The sequence below is a fragment of the Osmerus eperlanus genome, chromosome 24, assembly GCF_963692335.1.
Source record: "Osmerus eperlanus chromosome 24, fOsmEpe2.1, whole genome shotgun sequence".
Taxonomy (NCBI): Eukaryota; Metazoa; Chordata; class Actinopteri; order Osmeriformes; family Osmeridae; genus Osmerus; species Osmerus eperlanus.
This window is the reverse complement of record NC_085041.1, coordinates 5,745,334-5,769,359: the sequence shown is the minus strand read 5'-3', so window position 1 is coordinate 5,769,359 and position 24,026 is coordinate 5,745,334. Positions and strand designations below refer to the sequence as shown.

The 24,026-nt window shown below is 50.2% G+C and overlaps 3 protein-coding genes and 1 long non-coding RNA gene across 4 annotated transcripts in view; 1 reads left to right on the top strand and 3 right to left on the bottom strand.

Annotated features, from left to right (window-relative positions):
- The window catches only part of usp46 (ubiquitin specific peptidase 46), a 5,778-nt gene extending 3,088 nt beyond the window's left edge, over positions 1–2,690 (bottom strand). The window contains 6 exon segments of the mRNA XM_062450552.1: positions 148–339; positions 342–371; positions 374–419; positions 422–493; positions 776–856; positions 2,265–2,690. Coding sequence (XP_062306536.1) covers positions 148–339; positions 342–371; positions 374–419; positions 422–493; positions 776–856; positions 2,265–2,300 — 457 coding nt within the window. The 5' untranslated portion in view covers positions 2,301–2,690.
- A 1,961-nt stretch (positions 2,691–4,651) lies between these two features.
- Positions 4,652–6,396, bottom strand: LOC134011378 (uncharacterized). The gene is made up of 3 exons (XR_009928415.1): positions 6,324–6,396; positions 5,052–5,701; positions 4,652–4,774 (listed from the first exon to the last, which is right to left on the bottom strand). It is a non-coding gene; the product is annotated as an uncharacterized LOC134011378 (long non-coding RNA).
- Positions 6,397–9,103: 2,707 nt separating this feature from the next.
- Positions 9,104–11,999, top strand: rasl11b (RAS-like, family 11, member B). The gene is made up of 4 exons (XM_062450927.1): positions 9,104–9,607; positions 9,821–9,877; positions 9,974–10,050; positions 10,747–11,999. Exons 1-4 carry the CDS (start codon positions 9,451–9,453, stop codon positions 11,239–11,241), a joined length of 786 nt encoding a protein of 261 aa, XP_062306911.1. The 5' UTR covers positions 9,104–9,450; the 3' UTR covers positions 11,242–11,999.
- A 990-nt stretch (positions 12,000–12,989) lies between these two features.
- Positions 12,990–19,233, bottom strand: LOC134011332 (sec1 family domain-containing protein 2-like). Its single transcript, XM_062450928.1, has 4 exons — positions 18,946–19,233; positions 17,642–17,776; positions 13,949–14,068; positions 12,990–13,331 (listed from the first exon to the last, which is right to left on the bottom strand). The coding sequence occupies exons 1-4, from the start codon at positions 19,144–19,146 to the stop codon at positions 13,239–13,241; spliced, it is 549 nt and encodes a 182-aa protein (XP_062306912.1). The 5' UTR covers positions 19,147–19,233; the 3' UTR covers positions 12,990–13,238.
- Positions 19,234–24,026: the final 4,793 nt, after the last annotated feature.

The following is a 24,026-nucleotide window of genomic DNA, read 5'->3' as shown; positions in this document are numbered from 1 at the left end:
AGAGAGAGAGAGAGAGAGAGAGAGAGAGAGAGGAGGCAGTTGAGTGAAGCAGTCTAACAGAGATGTTCATTGTTGGTCCACATAAAGAGCTTCCTGTAGTCTAACATCAGAGAACAATCTGCCTCTATTCAAGCTCTGCATGACCTTTATCACTGACCACAGCACACCTGCCCTGCCTCCTCCACCCCCCCCCCCTTCCCCACGATGCCTCCACCCTGTTACCCCTCTGCCCTGCAACCCCTCCTTCACCCCAACCCCCCCCCCCCCCTCCCCCCTCACCGTTCTCCTTGCGTAGTCTGGAGATGAACTTCTTGGGGGGTATGACCCCCACCTTCTTCTCTGGGTGGTGATGCTGTGGAACAGGTCGGCAGGCAGGTGAGCAGGGTCTCCTTCCTCTTCTGCTGGGCCCGGTAGCCCAGAGAACGTTCTCCCGGAACGGCCGGCAGAAATACAGAGCCTGGAGCACGGAGTTACAGTAACATGTGTTCCCAAACTGGGTGAGGAAGAGGGGGGGGAGGAGGAGAGGGAGGAGGAGAGGGGGTGAGGAGAGGGAGGAGGAGGAGGAGAGGAGGAGAGGAGGGAGAAGAAAGGAGAGGAGACAGACCGAGAAAGAGAGAATATACAAAACTTAAAATGAGAGATCATGGCTGCATGCAGTACACATGTAGCCAGGCAACATGGCTGGAGGTCAGGAAGGAAGTGACGGAGCTCTGACCTCTGACCCCTACAGCCACCCTGGTGGTCCTACAGGGTAACAGAGATGACGGACACTTACGTTGACCAATCCAAAGTAGTGTTCGTTGATTGGGAACTGCTCCGGACCAATGTCTTTCTCCAGAGCAGAGGCATTGGTGCCCTGAGGAGGAGCGAGAGAGAAGAGAGGAGGAGAGGGAGGAAGGAGAGATATTGGTTACCGCTAAAATAAAGGTTAAATGGACAATCGTGCAGTATGAGTGACAGGACTGTTGGAGCCAGAGAGGAGAAAGATCTAGATCTTATTTAGTGCAGCCCTGACAAGGACAGGTGATCTTGGATTTCCTGCTGTACTTTCGACACACACTTTTCTGTACGTCGCTTCGGGTAAACGAACACACCGTCAAACAGAAATGTCACCACATTCCAGTAACTGGTGTATTTCCCAAAGTCTCCAATTCCCCGGCCAGACAAGCCAGCTCATTCATTGTGAGTAGCATGAATCAGATCAGATCTCTCCTCTCTGAGGGTATGTGTCACTGAAGGCATTGAGGAGCGTTTAACGTGCTGTAATGGACGTCACAGCATGGTCCTCTGCAGAGCCCTCAGACTTCCAGCTCCTCTCCTGGATCATTCCAGGGCTTTGTTGAGGGAACGCAAGATTCTTAAACATTTTCTCTCAATAAAGCGGAAGTGAGTATCTTCTTTGTTGGGCTGCCTTTTCAACTGTAGCCTACTCACACATGTATGCAGTCGCACGGTCACACACACACACACACACACAGGTACAGATTCACACAAAGGTATGCACACAAATATACACACACAGACACAATCAAACGTATGACTATCAGCGTAAGCAGATGCATCCTATTCCGTCACTAACGACAAAGTAAAAAACGACTTGAAAGTTGCCCTAAACAAACACCCTCACTCTCGTGCTAGACCGGTGTTATGCCCCCAGAGGCACCCCCTCCTGGAAAAGCACCCCCTACATGGACTATTCGGTTTTCAGACCTGTTAAACCTATACATACCTAATGCTGGGGTAAAAAGGAAGAAACGTATGCGGGTGGAGAGCATTTCAAGGCAAGCCTTGTTTTCCATTTGATGTAAATGCAATGCACCCCTTCAACTCATAATAGCCCGGTTCTAACGCGACAGAGCCATGTTCTTCGCCACAACCGGATATGTTAATTCAGGACTAAAGTGCCCCTGGACCGAGGCGGCACCTGTCATCCCGGACTGACGCCCGCTTGTACAGAGAGAGCATCATTTGAGACTGTGAGCATAGCTGTGTTGGGTCATGGACAGCTACTAGCCTGCTAGAGGCCCAAGCTTGTACTATAACCTACTTAGCTTCCACACATAGCTCCCTTAACACTCTTGGCCGCCCACCCCCTTTTTCTCGCATCCCACCCTCCCCAGGAATGAGACTGTGTCGCTAGGAGATGTAAGTCGCCGTGCCGGGTTGATATCGACTGTGAGAGCGAGTCACCGACCATGTCCATCACACAAGGTGTTTGACATTGACTCGTCAATCGACAGCCAAATAGCTAGCTCAGTACTTACCATATTACAGATGGAGGCGATATTTCTGACAGTCATTTATGTTACAGGGTCCCCCTCACCGGCATCTTTATAAAATTAAACATGATTTCGGAGCAGCGCAATGTTAGAAAAGATGTGAATCTATTTTAATTCACACAGCCGCTGTCCAGAGGCCACTGCAACCCAAACGCATTAAAGGGAAGCGATGCCCCGACCAGACGACACACACAGCAAAAGGCATTCAGCCTCAAGCAACAATTTAAATCGCTAACATGAAAAGTCAGGATGACGTCATTGTCGCGGACATCTATAATATTGTGCTGTGAAAAATGCTATGCTAGCGAAATGCATGAATGAATAGTAAACAAAGTTGTGTCAGGTTGATAGCAACGGATTACAACCACACACTAGCTATGGAAACACGGAGGCCCGCCTACTTCAATGCACAAGCAGAGGGGATTGGTAGAGTACGCCATTATTTTATTGACAGACCCATCGGACCACTGATAAGCCACGGCGTTTAGTCCTTGGCGCAGTAGCTGCCAGTCGCCTGAGTTGGAGTGGAACAGGGGTGTTCGGGATTTGAAGTTTTCATCGGAAGGAAAATTCTCAAACTCTTACCTTTACTATACTATATGTACTACTAACAAGAATTGCCTATTGTCAGCAGTATAACTAATATGTCGTTACACATAAATATAGCAAACACGTCAATAGAACACAAATAGAGGTAAAACACAATAAATATACAGAATAGATATGCATACAAAGAGAGAGAGAGAAAACTGAGATTGATAGAGAGAGAGAGAGAGAGAGAGAGGGAGAGGGAGAGGGAGAGAGAGGGAGAGGGAGGGAGGGAGGGAGGAGAGAGCGAGAGAGAGGGAGAGAGAGGGAAGGAGAGAGGAGAAAGGGAGAGAGAGGGAGAGAAGGCCAGCAGAAACAGAGAAATAAGGAAAGAGGGACAGAGATAAAACACAGAGAAAAAGAGAGAGGGAGAGATGGACCGAGGCACAGACCCAAACCTGGTGATTAGAAAGCTACTGTGACAAAGATATGATCTTCCTCCGGTCCACTTTGAAGACCGACTGAGAAAGAAAATCTCCCTAAGTCATGCCCCAGGACACAGCCCAGCCCCCTCTTCTGAGGTGTGTGTGTGTTTTAGCATGCCCCCTAAATACCAATTAGACGGCAATAACGTAGCGGGAGGGGAAGGGAGATGAGGTGGGGGGGGGGGGGGGGGTTGACGTGAGGAGGGAGGGAGGATGGGAGAAAAGTGAGGAGGGGGGAGGGAGGTGAGGAGAGAGGGATGGAGAGGTGGGGTCTTTCTCTCTGGGCCCAGCAGGGGGTCAGCCTTCCCAGGTCTGTCATCCTCTCCTGCTTTGTGGGCCCCAGCTCGCAGTCTGCTGATAACGATCTCTGCAGCATTTACATGCACACAAAGAGGAGGGGAAAGAACAGGTCACTGTGAACAACAGACTTCAAGAGAGGATGGCAGAAAAGGAAAGAAAGAATTTAGACGGAGAGAAACAGCAGCGTGGGTGTTTTGAGGGGGAGGTTTGGGAGGGAGGGGGTTTGGGGTGGGGGGTTAAGGCTTGGGGGGGTGGTGGGGGGGTGATTAAAGTTAAATGAGCTTTTCAGGGATAGTTGTTGACCTGAGAGCTGGAATGCAGCAGGGTTTATATGGTAAGCTGATTGACAAGTTCCCATCTATAACTGTGTTTACTTTGGCTTGTCTCACATGACATGAGAACACACACACACACAGTCGTCTCTGAGTTGTGTACAGAATGTTCTCAGAAACTTTCCCTTTGGTTGACAGCTGACTGAAGATTAGAGGGAAGTTTTGCATTCAGACAGCTTCTAATCCAGTCACAAGTAATGTTTTGTGCACGTATGAATGCTTCTCCAGCACAAGAAGCTTTAGGCTTACTGGCTATAACAGTGGTGTGGTGTAAGGTATGGTTACTGGCTATAACAGTGGTGTGGTGCAAGGTATGGTTACTGGCTATAACAGTGGTGTGGTGCAAGGTATGGTTACTGGCTATAACAGTGGTGTGGTGCAAGGTATGGTTACTGGCTATAACAGTGGTGTGGTGTAAGGTATGGTTACTGGCTATAACAGTGGTGTGGTGCAAGGTATGGTTACTGGCTATAACAGTGGTGTGGTGCAAGGTATGGTTACTGGCTATAACAGTGGTGTGGTGTAAGGTATGGTTACTGGCTATAACAGTGGCGTGGTGCAAGGTATGGTTACTGGCTATAACAGTGGCGTGGTGCAAGGTATGGTTACTGGCTATAACAGTGGTGTGGTGTAAGGTATGGTTACTGGCTATAACAGTGGTGTGGTGTAAGGCTGTGGTTACTGGGTCCATGCTTGTGGAATCCAACAAGCCAATCTGGCTGACTCACCTGACACGGTTAAATCAATCAAACAAGTCTTGAGGTCATCTAATAAAGCTTAAGTGGGTACTGTGGTGCCTCTGGTCTTCCTGTGGTATCAGCAGAGGATGACTGCTCCCTTAAAATACCTGCTGGGGTTCAGAGAGGATGGAAGGAGGGAGGGATGGACAGAGGTTAATGCTCCAAACAATCTCCATGCTCCAGTGTGCGTGTGGTTATGTGTGTAAGGGGGGAGGGCTGCCTTGTAGTCAGACAGCCAGGTTACAGTCTTCTCTCACATAGTGGACTGCTACGGATCCAAAATATTCGCAAATATTTCTCATCGTTCATCTTCCAACCAGGCGAAGATTGGAGTTCATGCTGCCTTTGTCTCCATCACCTAGCTATTTCTCACTCTCTCTGACTCACCTGGAGGGACAACACTGCTGCCATGGCAACGCCAGAACCCCACGTTCACAGACGGGAGCACTGGAGTTTAGGGTGACATCGCAAATGGGTTCAGAGTGGGTGTGCGAACATGTGTTTATGTGTGTGTTTGTGTATATTCAGTTAGAATATTTATCATATAAATATAATTCTTGTAGCTTTCCTCTCCTCCTCCACTTCCGACAAAGCAGAGGGCTCCCACGTCTCGCAGTCGTCAAAGGGTGACCTTGATTATACACACACACTCTCACCTGTGTCTGAGTCACACATACACACACTCACACACTAATCTCTCTTTGTTTTCTGAATCACACAAACAGCTGTGGGTGGAAGAAGATCTCAACAAGGTTTGTGTGCATGCGTAGGTGCCTACACAACATTGTGTGTTTACAGAGTGTGTGTTAACAGTGTATGCGAGTGAATGAAACTCATAAAAGACCTGAAGTTTATTCTCCAGTAAACAGAGATGAGAAGCAGGAATCTCCACAGCCCACACAGGTCTCTTCTCTCTTTCCGGTGTCTTCTCCTCTGTGTCTGGTGTTACACTGTCGTATAGCTGGTCTCTCCTCCCTGGTCTCTTTACTTTATTCATATCTCATCATCTTAATAAGGCTTGGTATTTTAGGTTTGATCTGCAAATTAGGATTGACATATACCACACGGTCTAGTCTTTCATTTGTCCTGCTCTCGGAGCATCGACATATCATCCAACATTTTCTACTTTAAAAAAAAATTAAGATCCATATATGTTTATTGTATGCACCTTCCTGCCACAGTAAATTCTGTGTTTGTTTAAACTTACATGGCAATAAAAACAAATGTTGATTTGGATTCTGATATCCCCAGTAACAGGAGCATCTTGGATGCAGTGCAGCACATTTACGACACAAGTGTTCATTTGACACCATTTCGCTTGATGAGTGTTTATTAGGTCACCTCTCATCATCACGAGCATTCCAGGTTTTAAGTTATCACTTTGAAATTATTGTTTTTATAAATATACTATACAGGAATATATTGCTCCGGGACCAGTGATGGCTTCAGTTTGCTTTAGCCCTGGGGGGCATTCTAGAGGGGGGGGGGGGGACGACACCCAGTGGTGTACCCCGGCCACACACACGCACACATACATACACACATACACATGCAGGCACACGCACACATGCACGCGCACACACTCACACCCCTTTTGAAATGCAGAGATATGCAAATGAGCCAACCCAAGGGAATGTTGACATTTCAATAAGAAGAAACCTCTTTTCCTTTGTCCGGATTCTTCCCTGGATAAGAGCTCTGAAGATTTCCCATCAGTCCCTGGAAATGCTAACGCACCTGGAGATGTAAACACAGAGTCGATAAACCTAAACACATCCCTGAATGCTTCTATTCTTTTCACTGTTTCCCTTCTCGCTTCTTTTACATCTGTTACAAACAAAAACAAAACATTTGCCAAAGCCCATTCAGTGTGTGAGTGTGTGTGTGTGTGAGTATGTGTGAGTGTGTGTGAGTGTGTGTGTGTGAGTGTGTGTGTGTGAGTGTGTGTGCGTTGGGACCCTACAGGCAGAGTCAAGTGTGACACGGCTAGAAGGATGGGGGTCTGTCCAGACTAGACACCTGAGCGCCCTGGTGCTGTGTGGAGAGTGTGGATCTCTGGACGTTAGTCCTCCTCTCCGCCCCTCCTCTCATTTCCCCCCACAACTTCCAGAACCTGCCATTTCTATCATACCTCAATTACTTCCGCAAACACACAATAAATACTCCCTCCATACCCCCCCGTACTCGACAGTATTTACTCCCATTCTGCCCCCATTAGCCATCTATTGTCAAGCCTGTGCGAGTCTCCCCCTCCCTCTCCCCTCCTCTGCTTTCTTCCCCCCTCTCCCTTTCTGTGTTTCTCTCTCCTCTCCTCCCCCCTCCTTTCTGTGTTCCTCTCCTCCCCCCTCCTTTCTGTGTTCCTCTCTCCTCCCCCCTCCTTTTCTGTGTTCCTCTCTCCTCCTCTCCTCCCCCCTCCTTTCTGTACTCCTCTCTCCCCCCCCCTCCTTTCTGTGTTCCTCTCTCCTCCTCTCCTAACCCCTCCTTTCTGTACTCCTCTCTCCTCCTCTCCTCCCCCCTCCTTTCTGTACTCCTCTCTCCTCCTCTCCTCCCCCCTCCTTTCTGTGTTCCTCTCTCCTCCTCTCCTCCCCCCTCCTTTCTGTGTTCCTCTCTCCTCCTCTCCTCCCCCCTCCTTTCTGTACTCCTCTCTCCTCCTCTCCTATCCCCTCCTTTCTGTACTCCTCTCTCCTCCTCTCCTCCCCCCTCCTTTCTGTACTCCTCTCTCCTCCTCTCCTCCCCCTCCTTTCTGTCTTCCTATCTCCTCCTCTCCTCCCCCCTCCTTTCTGTACTCCTCTCTCCTCCCCCCTCCTTTCTGTACTCCTCCCTCCTCCTTTCTGTACTCCTCTCTCCTCCTCTCCTCCCCCCTCCTGTCTCCTTGTCCTGCTCTCAACACACACACACACCTCTCATCGCTGTCAGCACACACACCTCTGATTCCTGCAATTCTGAACACACTGTGAACATACACACCTCTCACTAAGTGTTCACCTCAGCGTTCTGTGTGTGTGTGTGTGTGTGTGTATGTCTGTATGGGGGGGGGGCGGTCACGTGTCACACCTCAGTTTCTCTGCATGCAGGGTCGAAGAACACACATCTCTGTTACTTCCTGACCTCACAAGCTTTCATATGCGGACAAGTAGAGAAACAGTGTTAAATTGGGGACTGGGGCTGAGGCTGGGGATGGATCTAGGGCTGGCTTTGAGGCTGGAGCTGAGGCTGCTAGCAGCGACCTGTCTGCTAACGAATCCTAGGTATTAATTTCATATTTCAGCACACACCCGTCTGTCATCACGGCGCTTATCAATCATACATACCAGAGAGAGTAATCACATAGCCTGTCTGCTTGCATACCTCTGCAGACAGGAAGACTGCTGAGAGATGGGGGGAGGGGGAGACAGGGGGAGACATGAAGACGGAGAGAGGTAGAGAGGAGGGGAGAGGTAGGGAGAGGGGGAGAGAGATGGAAGGAGGGAGAGAGAGCGAGATGGAGAAAGGAGAGGATAGGGAGAGGGAGATAGAGGGATACATTACTAAGTGGGACAGGGAATAGAGTAAACAGCAGAAGGTGAATCTATTAACCATAATGAATCATTAACACAGAGAAGGCACACACAGACACGCTTGCTCACACACACCCTGTTAGCATGGTGATCATGGAGTGGGGCAGACCCCCTGTGCAGAGGGCTGGACACAGGTGTGTTGCCAGACATAAAGGTTCTACTGGGGGGGGCTTCATTGTATATAGCGGGACAAGTTATCCCTCACTTCTCAGCGTGAGAAATGGTGGAAATGTGTGAGAAATACAAGGTGTTGCGTGAGAGTGTGAAATACGAGAGCCCTGTGTGATATCATACATTAGACTCATGTGGTTACCGTGTTTGAGTCGAAATAAGATGATCAGCTGGCCTGTCATTTAGAAACGTTCTTTAGTTTCGCCGTGTTTTCTTAGCCGGCCTCAATTCTGACCTGCGTGCCGACTCCTGGACTTGTGTGTGCGCTTTGCAGATGCTCTTAGAGCGAGCACAGAAGAGCCAGACATGGAGTGCCGCGGTCACGCACCAGTTTGTGTTTTCGGTTAAACTGCGATGATTTTACCAGCCTTGATTAGGATACTGCGTTTCCTTTTCCAGTATTATCAATCTAAATGAATGCACTGACTAATAAAGTAAATTGTTAAAACTTTTCTCTAAAATCTATTCTGTGGCACAGCGGAAATATACTGGGGCACGTGCCCCAGTAAAAAGGGTCTAGCGATGCCCCTGGCTGCACATGTGGCAGCATGTCTGGGCATGCAGACCTCTCCATCCCAGACCCTGGGGGGCATTCAACAGGCGCTCGCGCCTCTCTCCCTCTCATTTTGATCAATAATCTACCGGCACAATACCCGAATACCTGCCACAAGACCTGCTACGTTCCTGGTGAAGAATGGATGTGCATCCGTGCATCCGTAGCAGCCCACCGGTAGAGCCTCCGGTGTTTGGCCGGCAAATCCACGTGAAAGGGAAGAGAGCTGCGCGAGCATGCTGCGGGCACTAGCCAATCAGCTCCGAGCAGCACTGAGGAGCTATAAAAGCCATGAGCATCTTCGTTATCAACATTCAAACAGTAGCGGAGAGAAAGAAGCAAACCGGAACGGAATTACTTTTATTCATCTGTATCCTAACATCTACAGACCTACTATATTTTCGAGGCATTTCATGGGAATATTTTTCATAGTCTACGCACTACAGTTTACGCCTGATTTTAAAGTCCTGTGTTGGATTTTGCTCATCCCGAAATCATCCTTCGGATGTTATTTGTCATCCAAAAACTTATTAAAAAGTATTTGGCAAAAATGCGTCTGATCCAGAACATGTCGACCATCGCGGAGTGCGCGGCACAGGAGTTTCCATCAACTCGCGTCATGAAAATAGCCGTGATTGGAGGCAGTGGAGTTGGGAAAACAGGTAATTTTATGCACATTTATAACGAGGTATTTACGATCTGCGAGTTCTAATTACAGTTAGAACTATGCACTTTGGATCCTTGGTTTGCTGCTGGGCAAATTTCATGCAATCCTTGATTGAAGTCGCCTTCTATAAAAAGCGTTTGCTAAATTAATAAAATGTCAAATGTTTTGGAGATTCAATTGAACCAACATCTTCTCTGTTCTATTTCAGCTCTGGTTGTGAGATTCCTGACAAAGCGTTTCATTGGGGATTACGAGCGAAATGCTGGTGAGTGTGAAACTTTAAACTGAACGGATTTGATTCTAGACTTGCCATTTCAACTCGCAGATTGTTAACCACCGTCTTCTGCTGTTGTGTCAACAGGTAATCTCTACTCCAGAGAGGTTCAGGTGGACGGGCAGCAAGTGGCTATCCAGGTCCAAGACACTCCGGGTGTTGATGTGAGTTTTAAATACGTCTCCTTCTGCTAAAGCCTATTCAGACACAGACATCGTCATTGGACTTTCACTGCTTCTGCGCCTGAGAAATAATTGGAGTTTGAAGAGACTCTGGTCTGGAAGTCTGGTTTTTATTGTTGCAACTGAGGATTTACGGTCGGGGTTGCGTGTAAATGGGTCCGAGAGTCCTGGCATATAGTTACCGCGGGGATGTGAATGCGTTTTGGCCGGTGAACCAAGCGCAGCCTCTCCGTCTCTTGGCAGCGGTCCACAGACTGTGCAGTCACTCAGTCTAGCCGCCTAATTTCCCATTTGGAGCGAGTCAAGTCTGAAGTCGGTAAATGATACCCCTGACTCCTCCACCACCCCCACTCCCCAGAGCGGGAGCAGTAACTATAGTAACTGTAGTAACTCTTGATTGTCTGACTGCCAAGGAAACTACAGCAGTCGCAACGCCAGACTAGACCAGACTAGTTGAGTGATGACAGGGCAAACTAGGACTGTCTTGAGATAATAAACTGAGATAGTAGAGTTTGTCTATCTATGGCAATCTTCTCTATTCCTGTGATGGGTGATAATAATGTTGATGATGATGATGATGATTATAATTCTTGGTTGTGTCTGAGTGGTGTCATAAGCAAGAGGGTTGTAACCGTGGTAACCCTGGTTTCCATCTCTGTCCCCCCCTCCCTCCCTCAGGTGACCAGCAACAGCCTCAGCCTCCCAGATCATGTGACATGCTCCATCCAATGGGCAGATGCCGTGGTCCTGGTCTACTCTGTGACGGACCGGCACAGCTTCGATCTGATTGGTCCGCTGCACCAGCAGGTGGCTCGCGTTGGCGGGCCCGACGGGCCGCCCGTCATTGTGCTGGCCAATAAGATGGACCTGCTGCACCTGCGGAGCGTGGAGGCTCAACAGGGCCCCCTGCTGGCCGCGGGGCTGGGCTGTGTCAGCTACGAGGTGTCGGCCAGCGAGGACTACAGCCAGGTGCATAGCGCCTTCCACCTGCTGTGCAGCCAGCTGGTCAAGCGTCCTCCCCCCAGCCCCACGGGGCCTCCAGGGACCCCGGCGCCAGAGAAACGGCGCTCCCCCCCCCTCTTCCCCAGACCCAAGTCCCCCAACATGCAGGACCTGAAGAGGCGCTTCAAGCAGGCGCTCTCCGCCAAGGTGCGCACCGCCACTTCGGTGTGAGGCCCTGCCCCCCCACTGCCCCAGGCAAGGGGCATGGTATCACTTTAGCGTCTCTGACGTCTTCGAGAAGAGAGAAAGGAAGAGGAGAAGGGGCAGATGAGAAGTCTGTTCCCGTTATTTGAGGCCCCTGCCCGTTCTGGGCGGGGCCAGTGCTGAGCTCCTCAGAAATGTGTGTGTGTGTGGGGAGAGGGGTGAACTTTGACCTCCGACCTGCGTTGAGCTGCGTTCGGGGAGGGGGCAGACGCCTGTCTGGGAGGCGGGGGTCTGCCCCCCGAGCCCCCTCTCTCCCGCGAGCCCCCACAAACACTGGAGCAGCCCAGAGAGGAGGGCAGCCCAGGCACACAAAACAAGCACCCGTTCTGAGCCTTGGTACTGGTACCCTAGCAACAGCAGCTCTGAAGGACACATTAGTGTTAGCTGCTGGGTGAGTTAGTGCTAGGTCAGACACAGTACTGGGTGCTGTGTTGATGTGAGACACGCACACATGCACACTCTCCTAATCCTAATCTGCACATGCAGATACACACAGACCCTGTTGGCATCATGGTGATGTGCAGAGGTCGGACTGGCAGACAAACACCTGGGCAGAAGGCTGGACTGGAGTTGGACAGTAGAGCGATGGAACACGGTGTCCTGTACATCCAGAACCATCGCCATGGTAGCAAACTATGAGAAGAGGGGGATAACATAGTAGCATATTTGTTCACTGTTATTTGTGTTTTGCTTGCAAAATAAAAACCATTTTAATGGGATTTCACAATTGACTGCTGGACTGTTTTTAATCCCAAACACCAACACCATTCTCTAATACGCCACAATGTTGACATAACAGCAGTATAACATCTTATAAATTCAATTTCTTCATTTAGCAAAAGCTTTGAGCCCAATTGACATGCAAATAGTGCAAGTAGAAGTCGCTGTGGATAAAAGCGTCTGTTAAAATGCATAAATGTAAGTAGAAAGTAGAGTAGAAAAGCAGGCATCAGCAGGGTGTATTTCTGACAGTATTTTGTGGTCAGAGGCAAGGAACGGTCTGTATTTACCAGGCACAGCGCAAAGTAAAAGCAAGGTTATAAACTGAACTGCTGCCAGAACCTACACACCCTGTTAAAGCAGTCTGGTTCAAAAGTCAAATGATTTATGTGCAAGAAATGTCACAGAGGGCTTCATAGAGGCCTGTAGATCAGCAACTGTAACTAACCTAAACCCTCAGGGAAGACCAGGAAAAACACCCAAATCTCACAGAAAAATGGGAAGAAACCTGATGAGGTATCTCTCCTCTTTGTCTCCTCTCCCCTACCTGTCTGTCTGTCTCCTCTCCCCTACCTGACTGTTTGTCTCCTCTCCCCTACCTGTCTGTCTCCTCTCCCCTACCTGTCTGTCTCCTCTCCCCTACCTGTCTGTCTCCTCTCCCCTACCTGTCTGTCTGTCTCCTCTCCCCTACCTGTCTGTCTGTCTGTCTCCTCTCCCCTACCTGTCTGTCTGTCTCGTCTCCCCTACCTGTCTGTCTGTCTGTCTCCTCTCCCCCACCTGTCTGCTTGTCTGTCTCCTCTTCCCAACCTGTCTGTCTGTCTCCTCTTCCCAACCTGTCTGTCTGTCTCCTCTCATCTTGCTTGGTAATGAGGCTGTTGGGTCCCTGCTGTCACGGCAACAAAAGATCCACATTGATTAACAGACACTCACACATCACACTCACATTATTCACGCACACTCACACAACACTCACACAAACACTCACAAATCAGTGCTTTGGTTGAAGTGTTTATTCAACATCACCACCACTCAGGCAGGAGACAAGATGTTCTCAGGAAACATCCAGAATGTTCAAGAATCTGAACAAACGGGAGCTGAGAGCAGGAATTGAGCAGGAATGAGAAAAGGTCTGGTCACCCGTGTTTGTGTATTGGTGTGTTTGTGTGTGTGAGTATCTTAGTGTGTGTGTCTGTTTGTGTCTGTATATTTGTGTGTGTCTGTGTATTTGTATGTGCGTGTGTGTCTCAGACTCCGATGTGAGGCACCAGTCTCTGGGTGGTGAAGAGCAGCTCTGTGATGTCAGAAGGTCTTAGCAGTCTGGTGGACAGAACCAGGACCTGAGGAGGGAGAGGGAGCGGGGGAGGAGGAGGAGGGGCGAGGAGGGGGAGAGAAGGGAGAGGGTGGACAGGAGGGTGGCAGGGGTGTGACACGGTTAGATGACACACTGCTGAACACCATTGTACAACCACCCACACAATCCACATGCAAAGGAACCTTTAACCCATTGAATAAATCCATAACCATATTCAAAACACACATTCATAACACACACATTCAAAGCAGTGTGTAACTGCCAGTAAATTCTATTCATGTTGTCGAGAAAGTAGCCCTCAGAGACAGAAGAGAGGCTGAGCAATCAGACTCCTTCTAGAAACTGGGTCAATATTCAGTAGCAATAACAATAAGCAAATAGATTGTATCTGGGTCACTGTTCCGTCAAAAGGATAACAGCTCACATGACAGCAGTGTTTGTTTGTAGGTGTTTGTAAGAGGTTGAGTGCTCCAGCTAAAACGGCAGACACAGAAGCTGACACGCTCCTATGAGCAGCCGGTCACCCCTCCTGCAGCCCTCCAACACTTCTCTTATGGCCCTCTCCTCTCTCTCCCCTCCTACACCTCCCCTACACCCTTCTCCTCTGTCTACCCTCCAACCCCCCCCCCCCTCCCCCCTCACCTGTGTGCCCGGCTTGTGGGCGGCGACTACTTCCCGGACAAGGCGGAGCTCTGAAGGTGTGACTCCGCCCACCAGGAAGAGAAGGAGCAAGGCGTGGTCACTGGGGTGTGGCCGGCTCACCTGGGGGGAAGGCAGGAGGGAGGGGGGAGAGGCAGGAGAGAAAAAACATAATTTTAGTACAAAATAAGTATTTTAGATGCAAACTGAACTCACTCTGGTTCTGATAACACAACATCCATCTGTATCCAGCCTGGTGACAGGCCTCCTTCTCCCTCCCTCCATCCCTCCCTGCCTCGCTCCATCCCCCTGCAAATCTTCTGCAACTCTGTCTCTGTCTCTGTCTCTGTCTCTCTCTCTGTCTCTCTCTGTCTCTCTCTCTCTCTCTCTCTCTCTCTCTCTCTCTCTCTCTCTCTCTTCAATTCAATTGGCTTTATTAGCATTAAGAAACATATGTTCATATTGGCAAAGCAACGGTGGAGCCATAGAAACAGTATTCATCCCATTACTATGGACATCGGTATACTATTAATGTTACCAAATAATTCGATAACAACCAAACATGGCAAATTCAGTTGAAAGACTAAAGCAGGAAAACTTTAACGTAACCTTAAGATTGATTACGTAATATATATATACTCTCTCTCTCTCTCTCTCTCTCTCTCTCTCTCTCTCTCTCTCTCTCTCTCTCTCTCTCTCTCTCTCTCTCTCTCTCTCTCTCTCTCTCGCTCTCTCTCTCTCTCTCTCTGTGTCTCACTCTAACACGCTTCTATCACCACCCTTCTCCTCTCTCCATCTCATTGAGCTGGTGAACAGCATGATATGAGTACACACACAGACATACGCGCGCACATACACACACACAGACACCTCATGCTAAGACCGACACAGAAGCGCACAGAAGCATTTGAACATGAGTATGAGTCAGGCTGGAGACCCCGCTGTGTGTGATTGGTTGTTCTACCACCACCGGTGCGTGTTATAGGCCGGGGTGGGGTGGTGAATACCAATGACAAAATGAGAATGGTGGGGGGCGGGACTAAGGCCACGTGAGGCCGGCGGGGGGGCGGGGCTTTGTGTGGCGGGCTGAACTCAACATGTGTCCCCCTCACATTGCTACTCCGTGCTACACGGTGCTTGTGTGTGGCTGCGTGCACACATGTCGGACGGTTTGAACACCTGTGTGCACGGGTGTTAACACGTAGGTGAAAGTGTGTGTTTATGTGTGGGCATACATGTCAAGGCGCCCGAACCCATGAGTGTTAGTGTGTACATTTGTGTGTGTGTGTGAATATGCGTGTGAGGCTGTAAGTGTGAATGTGCGCGTGGCTTTGAGTGTGAACGTTTGTGAAGGTGTGTAACATTAAGTGTGCGTGATTGCGTGTGACATGGTGTGTGCATGTGTGTGTGGCTGTGAGCACACGTCAGGGGGCTCGAACACACGTGTGCTAGTGTGTGCGTGTGTGAGTGACAGTAGCTCAGACGTGTTTGAGACATGATGTGACAGAGATCGTTTACATATGTCTTGTGTGTGAGAGATTGTCGGTGCCATCTGTGTGGGATATGATTGTGTGTGTATGATGTAGTGCTGTGTGTGTGCGAGAGAAAGATGTATGTGTGTGTGTGAGAGAGAGACAGACGTGGTGTGTGTGTGTGTGAGAGAGAGAGAGAGACAGACGTGGTGTGTGTGTGTGTGTGAGAGAGAGACAGACGTGGTGTGTGTGTGTGTGTGAGAGAGACAGACGTGGTGTGTGTGTGTGTGAGAGAGAGACAGACGTGGTGTGTGTGTGTGTGAGAGAGAGACAGACGTGGTGTGTGTGTGTGAGAGAGAGAGACAGACGTGGTGTGTGTGTGTGTGTGAGAGAGAGACAGACGTTGTGTGTGTGTCTGTGTGAGAGAGAGACAGACGTTGTGTGTGTGTCTATGTGAGAGAGAGAGAGACAGACGTGGTGGGTGTGTGAGAGACAGACGTTGTGTGTGTGTGTGTGTGAGAGAGAGAGACAGACGTGGTGTGTGTGTGTGTGTGTGAGAGAGAGACAGACGTGGTGTGTGTGTGTGTGTGTGTGAGAGAGAGACAGACGTTGTGTGTGTGTCTGTGTGAGAGAGAGACAGACGTTGTGTGTGTGTCTGTGTGAGAGAGAGAGACAGACGTTGTGTGTGTGTGTGTGAGAGAGAGAGACAGACGTGGTGTGTGTGTGTGAGAGAGAGAGACAGACGTGGTGTGTGTGTGTGTGAGAGAGAGACAGACGTGGTGTGTGTGTGTGAGAGACAGACGTTGTGTGTGTGTGTGTGAGAGAGAGAGACAGACGTGGTGTGTGTGTGTGTGAGAGAGAGAGACAGACGTGGTGTGTGTGTGTGTGAGAGAGAGACAGATGTGGTGTGTGTGTGTGTGAGAGAGAGACAGACGTGGTGTGTGTGTGTGTGTGTGAGAGACAGACGTGGTGTGTGTGTGTGAGAGACAGACGGTGTGTGTGTGTGTGAGAGAGAGAGACAGACGTGGTGTGTGTGTGGGGTTGTTCCAGTGGGCTACACTAAGGCTGCGTTCACAGCCCGCTCCCCGCAAACGGACTACGGCCTGTCTTCAACAACACACATCACATGGAATCTGATCTTTTCTATCCGACTTGGGCCACTTTCATAAACGATCTTCAAATTGAATCCAGGTCGGATTTTTTGGGTCTCAATTGGAACTGAAATGGGAATTCATGCGACTTCTGCATCTCGATGGATCAACATGGGCCACAATCCTGCGCTGGCGGGAGCCACTGGCTGAATGTAAACATGGAGGACAGATGGAGGCAGGCAGAGGAGGGACAGTGAGGTGTCAGACCTCAGGAGTCAAGTCATCTGAACGGAGCACTAAGGCTTGCAGCGTGAACACAGCCGAGTACACCAGTTAATACGGAGAGAGAGAGAGCGAGGGAGAGGGAGGGAGAGATAGACAGAGGGAGAGAGAGAAGGAGATGGAGGGAGAGAGAGGAGGGAGAAAAGGGAGGGTGAGGGCGAGAGAAAATGAGAAGGAGGGATAAGGAAAGAGGAGAGAGGAAGGGTGGAGGACAGAGAGAGACAGAGAGAGAGGGATGATGAGAGAGGGAGAGAGACAGAGACAGACAGAGAGAGATGAGGAGAGAGGGAGAGAGAGAGAGAGGAGGAGAGAGGGAGAGAGAGAGATGAGGAGAGAGGGAGAGAGAGAGAGACAGACAGAGAGAGATGAGGAGAGAGGGAGAGAGAGAGATCAGGAGAGAGGGAGAGAGAGAGATGAGGAGAGAGGGATAGAGAGAGATGAGGAGAGAGGGAGAGAGAGAGATGAGGAGAGAGAGAGATGAGGAGAGAGGGAGAGAGAGAGATGAGGAGAGAGGGAGAGAGAGACAGAGACAGACAGAGAGAGATGATGAGAGAGGGAGAGAGAGAGATGAGGAGAGAGGGAGAGAGACAGAGACAGACAAACAGAGAGAGATGAGGAGAGAGGGAGAGTGGAAGGACAGAGCGATATTGTTCTCGGAGCCGAAATGGGCCACGTTACATAAGCAGTCTAATTCTGGGTTTAATCAAGCCCAGATGTGTATGGGTCAGACTCAGTGTGTGAGTGTGCATGTATAGGTGTGTGTGTGTCTGTGTGTATGTATGTGTGCATAGGTGTGTGCGCATATCCTGTATGTGTGTCTATATGTTAAGGTGTGTATGTGTGTGTCTCACCTTCATGAACATACTGAAGCCAGTCTTCAGCAGGTCAGTCAGACCCCCAGACATGTGCTCCACGTCGGGGCTCTCTGGTCGGTCAGGGTGTAGGACCAGCTCCAGAACCTGCCTCAGCAGGGGGCGGTAGGATGCCTGGACACACACACACACACACACACACACACACACACACCACACACACACACACACACACACACACACACACACACTTTGGTTAGGTGAGGGAAGAGTGTGTGTGGTGCATCTCTACAGCACAATTAAACAATGAGAGCTATAAACAGCTCAGTTAGAAGCACTACATATGCAAACACACACACACACCTCTCTTAACCTGATCGTACCGAGGACAGAAATAGGCCTGCAGTCCGCCGGCCTGCAGAGTGAGGTGTATTGTGGATTGAGGATGAAGAGGGAGCAATTGTAATGTTGAAGAGGCTAGGAGGCTGGAAGGGTTTAGAGGCTGAGAGGTGTGTCTGTGGGTGTGAGAGTGTGTGTGTGATGAATGATATAAGCTCATGCAGTCTTCCAGAGCTGTGTTCCTGGAAGTGTACCACTGTGATTGTTGATGACGGATTATCTCTCAATCTCTCGCTCTTTTTCTGCCACACAGCTCCCACCCAAATCGCCTGCCCACCCGCCACACACACACGCACACGCACACGCACACACACACACACACACCTACAGAGTGAGAGAAAGACAGGGAGAGAGATAAAGAGAGAGAGGGAGACAGACAGGGAGAAAGAGAGAGAGAAAAAGAAATATAGATAGGGGGACACAGACGGAGGGAGAAAGAGAGAGGGAGCAAGAGAGAGAGAGAAAGAAAGAGAGAGAAAGAGAGAGAGAAAGAGAGAGGGAGAAAGAGAGAGGGAGAAAGAGAGAGGGAGACAGACAGGAAGAAAGAGAGAGGGAGAAAGAGAGAGGGAGAAAGGGAGAGGGAGAAAGAGAGAAAGAGACAGGGAGACAGACAGGAAGAAAGAGAGAGCGAGAAAGAGAGAGAGGGACAATAATTGTTTCTGGCTAGATGGAATTAGAAGTGTTGAGAGTTTATTCTTGTGTGACATGTACCGTAACTCAGGATCATTGTGTTTTAACACTACTCAACTAAAGTCGACTGAGGTCACGGCTGTCGTGGGTTAAGGCTGTGGGTGGTTCGTGTTGTGACAGTCTGGGAGAAAGAACATTGAAGTCTGGAGACTGAGGGTCCAAAAACATAAAAGAACTGTGTGCATGTAACTGTGTGTGTGTCACTTTGTGTGTGTGTGTGGGGGCGTATGTGTGTGTGTGACAGCGAGGCTGACCTGGTGCATGCCGTCGCTGGCCGTGTAGAGGGAGCGTAGCTGTTTAAGGTGGTCTCTGGTGAGGGCCAGGCCTCTCAGGATGTCGAACACCCTCTCCACCACGCCATGGGCCACGTCCATGGTCAGCTCCCCAGGACCAGCACACCCTGAGGGGGGAGAGAGGTCAGAGAGACTCCCTGGATGCTCTGGAGGATCAGTCATGTGGCACAGCTTTTCACCATTCACATGACTTGATAGGTTCTTGGACAGGAATTAGACTTATATCATATCCTATAGGTTTACACTCCAACCCAGAACCAGGACCAGAACCAGAACCAGGACCAGGACCAGTGCCTGGCTGTGTGGGGCGGCTGTGGCTCAGGGGGTACAGAGGGTCGTCTGTTAATCGCAAAATTGGCGGTTCCATCCCCGACTCCTCCCAGGTCATGTGCCGAAGTATCCTTGAGCAAGACTCTGAACCCCAAGTTGCTCCCGACGGGCAGGCCGGCGCCTTGCACGGCAGCTCCGCCGCCGTCGGTATGTGTGAGTGTGAGTGGGGGAATGACAGGCAAACATTTGTGAAGCGCTTTGAGCGCCGCTAAGGTAGAACACGCGCAATCAAAACGCGGTCCGTTATCTGTGTGTGTTTGCACGAATGAGATGATTGTTTTCATGACTGCTGCGAATGGAAGCGAGAAGGCGTGTACGCGGGTCACCATGGTTACTGGCGAAGGAGGCGAGCTTCTTCTGCGTGGCTCTCTAACGTCAGGGCTCTTTGCTGTGGTGAGCAACATCAAAGAGCCCTCAGCTCTGCTCTCGCTGACTCTGCTGCTACCAGACAAGCAGGCTGTGTGTAGATGTGAGGAAGAGGGAGAGAGAGAGAGAGACAAAGTGAGAGGAGGGAGTGAGAGGGGAAGGAGTAACAGAGAGAGGAGAGAAGGATAGATGGAGAGAAAGAGTAGGTCAAATGGAGGGGAAGGGAAGAGAGAGAGCTAGAGTAATGAGTTTCATTAAGTGGATAAGCACACTCATACAGGCAGGAAGTGAGAGTTTCAGGAGCATTATTAACAAGCAGAGAGAGAGAGAGAGAGAGAGAGAGAGAGAGAGAGAGAGAGAGAGAGAGAGAGAGAGAGAGAGAGAGAGAGAGAGAGAAAGAGAAAGAGAGGGAGGGATGGAGGGAGGGAGAAAGAGAGAGATAGAGAGAGAGAGAGGGAGAGGGGGAGAGAGAGGGAGAGAGAGGGAGAGCGCGAGAGAGCTGGAGATAAATGGTGTTCCGCCAGGTTCCGGGAGCATGCGTAGGTTGTGACGCTTGCAACACAGAGCTGCAACACACCATTTATGAGTCTGTCACCACCAACAGCACCGTCTACCAGAACATGCTAAAAGCGCACACTTCCAGCACAGGCTACCGGGACACGCTAACAGCACACACTACCAGCACATGCTTGTAGCAATCGCTACCAGAACACGCTAGCAGCAACATTAGCAGCACACGCCACCAGAACAAACCAACAGCACATGCTAACAGCACACACTCTGTGACACGTTCAGGAAGATCATTTCCAGACCAGACCAATCAAGGCCAGGCCACTACAGACCAGCCTAGGCCAGGCCAGGCTGAGCCAGACTAAGCCAGACCACTACAGACCAGACCCAATTAGAGTAAGTGGCTGTCTCCACAACAAGCTTCCCCCCCATTCCCCCATATCAGGAATGTGCGAGAGGTCCACAGGAGCTATAAATACCCAGCCTCTGGTCACATGACCACTGGGCTATTCTCATGGAGAGGATAATCTGAGTTTTGATCAATTTCTATCTAATCCCTGGAGGAATGCAGCAGAGCACAGGAAGCTCCCTCTACAGCCCCCCCCCCCCGCCTCATCTACTACACCTAGATAGAGAGGTATGGGAGTAGATAGGTAGGTGGATGGGTAGGTAGACACAGGTGGGTAGGTCAGTAGAAAGGTATGTCGGTGGGTGGGTAGGTGGGTAAATAGGGGGAGAGGTAGGTAGGTAATTAGAAAGGTAGATAAATAGGTAAGGAGGTGGGTAGGTAGGGGGGTAGGTATGGTGACAGGTAGATAGGGGGGTAGGTATGGTGACAGGTAGATAGGGGGGTAGGTATGGTGACAGGTAGATAGGGGGGTAGGTATGGTGACAGGTAGATAGGGGGGTAGGTATGGTGACAGGTAGATAGGGGGGTAGGTATGGTGACAGGTAGATAGGGGGGTAGGTATGGAGACAGGTAGATAGGGGGGTAGGTATGGTGACAGGTAGATAGGGGGGTAGGTATGGTGACAGGTAGATAGGGGGGTAGGTATGGTGACAGGTAGATAGGGGGGTAGGTATGGTGACAGGTAGATAGGGGGGTAGGTATGGTGACAGGTAGATAGGGGGGGTAGGTATGGTGACAGGTAGATAGGGGGGTAGGTATGGTGACAGGTAGATAGGGGGGTAGGTATGGTGACAGGTAGATAGGAGGGTAGGTATGGTGACAGGTAGATAGGGGGGTAGGTATGGTGACAGGTAGATAGGGGGGTAGGTATGGAGACAGGTAGATAGGGGGGTAGGTATGGAGACAGGTAGGTAAGGGAATGGTATGGAGACATGTAGGTAAGTAAATAGAAAGGTAGGTTGGAAGGTAGGGTATGTACAATAAGGCCAGTTGTGCAGCAGGATGTTAGTGGTGTGAAGGTTCTGGCCCCCAGTATCAATAACAATCCTCTTCCACCAGGCTCAGCACAAACATGAAGAGATTACACCACTCTTCATTAGCTCAACCATGCCACGCCGGTCTGGCTGGACGCAGTCTGCTAAACACTGCAAGAGGTTCAAACAATTTCCCCCAAACACAAAGAGTCGTATGAGAAACTGCATCTGCTGAGCCTATAATCTGTCATCTGTAATCCAAGAACACAAGACCTCCTAATCTGTCATCTTCCCGGAGAACTGCTCTCCTCCAGGCTTCCAAACACACAAACACACACACACACAGTAACACACACACACGCCTACATACACTAGCAATCTTCAAAACATGCGCAACATACGCATGCACATACCCACACGTGCACTGTTAGCCCATTCAGTAGCGTACGCATGTAAGCGTGCGAACACATGCTGGTGGCTGTCAGGTGGGAGATCAGAGCATTCCTCTAGTTCCTCCAACCCTGAACCACCTCCCTGCCTGTCACGAGACACGGCTGCCGCGGAGTCGTGACGTGTGTGTGTCCATGGCGATGGTCATGTAGGTGTGCGTGCTTGTGTTCATGTATGTTTATGGTCATGTATGTTTATGGTCATGTATGTTTATGTTTTTGGGGGGTCAGGTGCAGGGCTAGCAGTCACCCCAGCTTTGTTCTACAGCATCTTTTGCATCGCCATGGCGCCTCCACATGCTCCCTCCTGAAGATGTTGACATGGCAACCGTCTGGGTTCACAGAGGCTGCTGAGTCTGAATGAGGACCTCTCACACAGCTGTGTGAAGAGGGTGTGTGTGTGTGTGAGAGTGAGTGTGAGAGTGTGTGCGTGTGTGTATGAGAGTGTGTGTACAAGTCTATATGATGCTGTAGGGAGTCAGGTGGCTGAGCGGTTAGGGAATCGGGCTAGTAATCAGAAGGTTGCCGGTTCGATTCCCCATGTGTTTGTATTAGAGTGAGTAGGTGTGTGTGCGTGTGCTTGTATGAGAGTGTGTATGTCTATTTGAGAGTGTGTATATGTATGACCGTGTATGCGTGTAAGTATGCTTTGTAAGGAGTTGAGCTGGAAGGTTATTCAGACGTGAATAGATTCTGAGGATTATTGTTGCCCAGTGTCGGCCATGAGACTTACATCATGGGGTAGGATGGTGTTAAACAAGGAGTGAAGACCGTAGTCAAAGACTCACTGCTCATTCATGGAGTCTGGTCAGCACCAGGACTGAAAAGCCGTCTGATTGGACAGACAGCACTCCTCAGCCCTCTGATTGGACAGACACTCCTTAGCCTTTTGATTAGCCAGTTGCCTCTCTTAAGCCCTTTAATTGGGGTAAAAGTTCCACCAGGAGGGAGTGAGCTGCAGACTGAACGGAGCCCACCTCAGAGGTGGTTCTGAATGGACTCAGACTCATCTCCCTCTGGCTGCTCCACACACAGGGACAGCTCCACCTGCTGGCTGACCTGGAGAACAGCATGCACTCAGAATACCAGCCCTGAGACTGTGTCTAAACACACAGACATTACATTTAGTCATTTAGCAGACGCTCTTATCCAGAGTTACGTTTTATCCAGACGTTTATACATGATTGAAGGTGGAGGGAAGAGATAGAGAGAGCAGGATAGAGAGAAAGGGAGGGAGGTAAATAGACAGAGAGAGAGAGGGGTAGATTGAGGTAGATTGAGAGAGGGGGAGAGAAGAATAGAGGGAGGGATAGAGAGAGATAGAGAGAGGGAGGAGTGGAGAGGTCACCAGGTCAGAGTAAACAGGGACTTCCTCCCTGTGGGGCAGTCTGCACCTGGACATCCCATCACTGTGCTGCCACGGCAACAAGCTCATCAGCAGGGTGGATGCTCTCTCACACACACACACACACACACACACACACACACACACACACACACACACACACACACACACACACACACACACACACACACACACACACACACACACACACACACACACACTCGCTCACACAAGCTCCAGTGCTATCAAAGTGTCTCTGAGCTCAGATATACAGCATGCTGACTGCAGCTCTGGTTGTGAAGTAGAGGGGACAACCATCCAGGACAACCATCTCTAGGACAACCTACTGTAGAAATCACACAATGCATTGTGGGAAGGCAGCCATACATCACAGAGGGGGAGGGAGGGGGGAGAGGGAGACGTCGCTCTACTCCCGGGTTCTCTTCCCTCCCCCCTCCACCCTCTTCATCCCCCCTTCCTCTCTCCTCTCCTCCCCTCCCTCCCTTCCTCCCCGGAGTCTAAATCTCAGGCTGCCCTGACCAGCCACCCATACACACGTACTAATGGAGGACCCAGACACACACACTGGGGGAGGGGCTGGGGGCCCAGAGGGAGGCTGGAGGCTGGGAGGGGGGGGGTCAGTGTTTGGTTAGTCCCCT

Excerpts from the sequence above, each read along its gene's own strand:
- rasl11b (XM_062450927.1), top strand. The coding sequence starts at position 9,451 with ATGTTATTTGTCATCCAAAAACTTATTAAAAAGTATTTGGCAAAAATG. Across the intron at positions 9,878-9,973 it reads GGATTACGAGCGAAATGCTG|GTAATCTCTACTCCAGAGAG; the intron begins GTGAGTGTGAAA and ends TTGTGTCAACAG. Across the intron at positions 10,051-10,746 it reads AAGACACTCCGGGTGTTGAT|GTGACCAGCAACAGCCTCAG; the intron begins GTGAGTTTTAAA and ends TCCCTCCCTCAG.
- LOC134011332 (XM_062450928.1), bottom strand. The coding sequence starts at position 19,146 with ATGACTGATCCTCCAGAGCATCCAGGGAGTCTCTCTGACCTCTCTCCC. Across the intron at positions 17,777-18,945 it reads CCAGCGACGGCATGCACCAG|GCATCCTACCGCCCCCTGCT; the intron begins GTCAGCCTCGCT and ends GTGTGTGTCCAG. Across the intron at positions 13,332-13,948 it reads CCCACAAGCCGGGCACACAG|GTCCTGGTTCTGTCCACCAG; the intron begins GTGAGGGGGGAG and ends CTCCCTCCTCAG.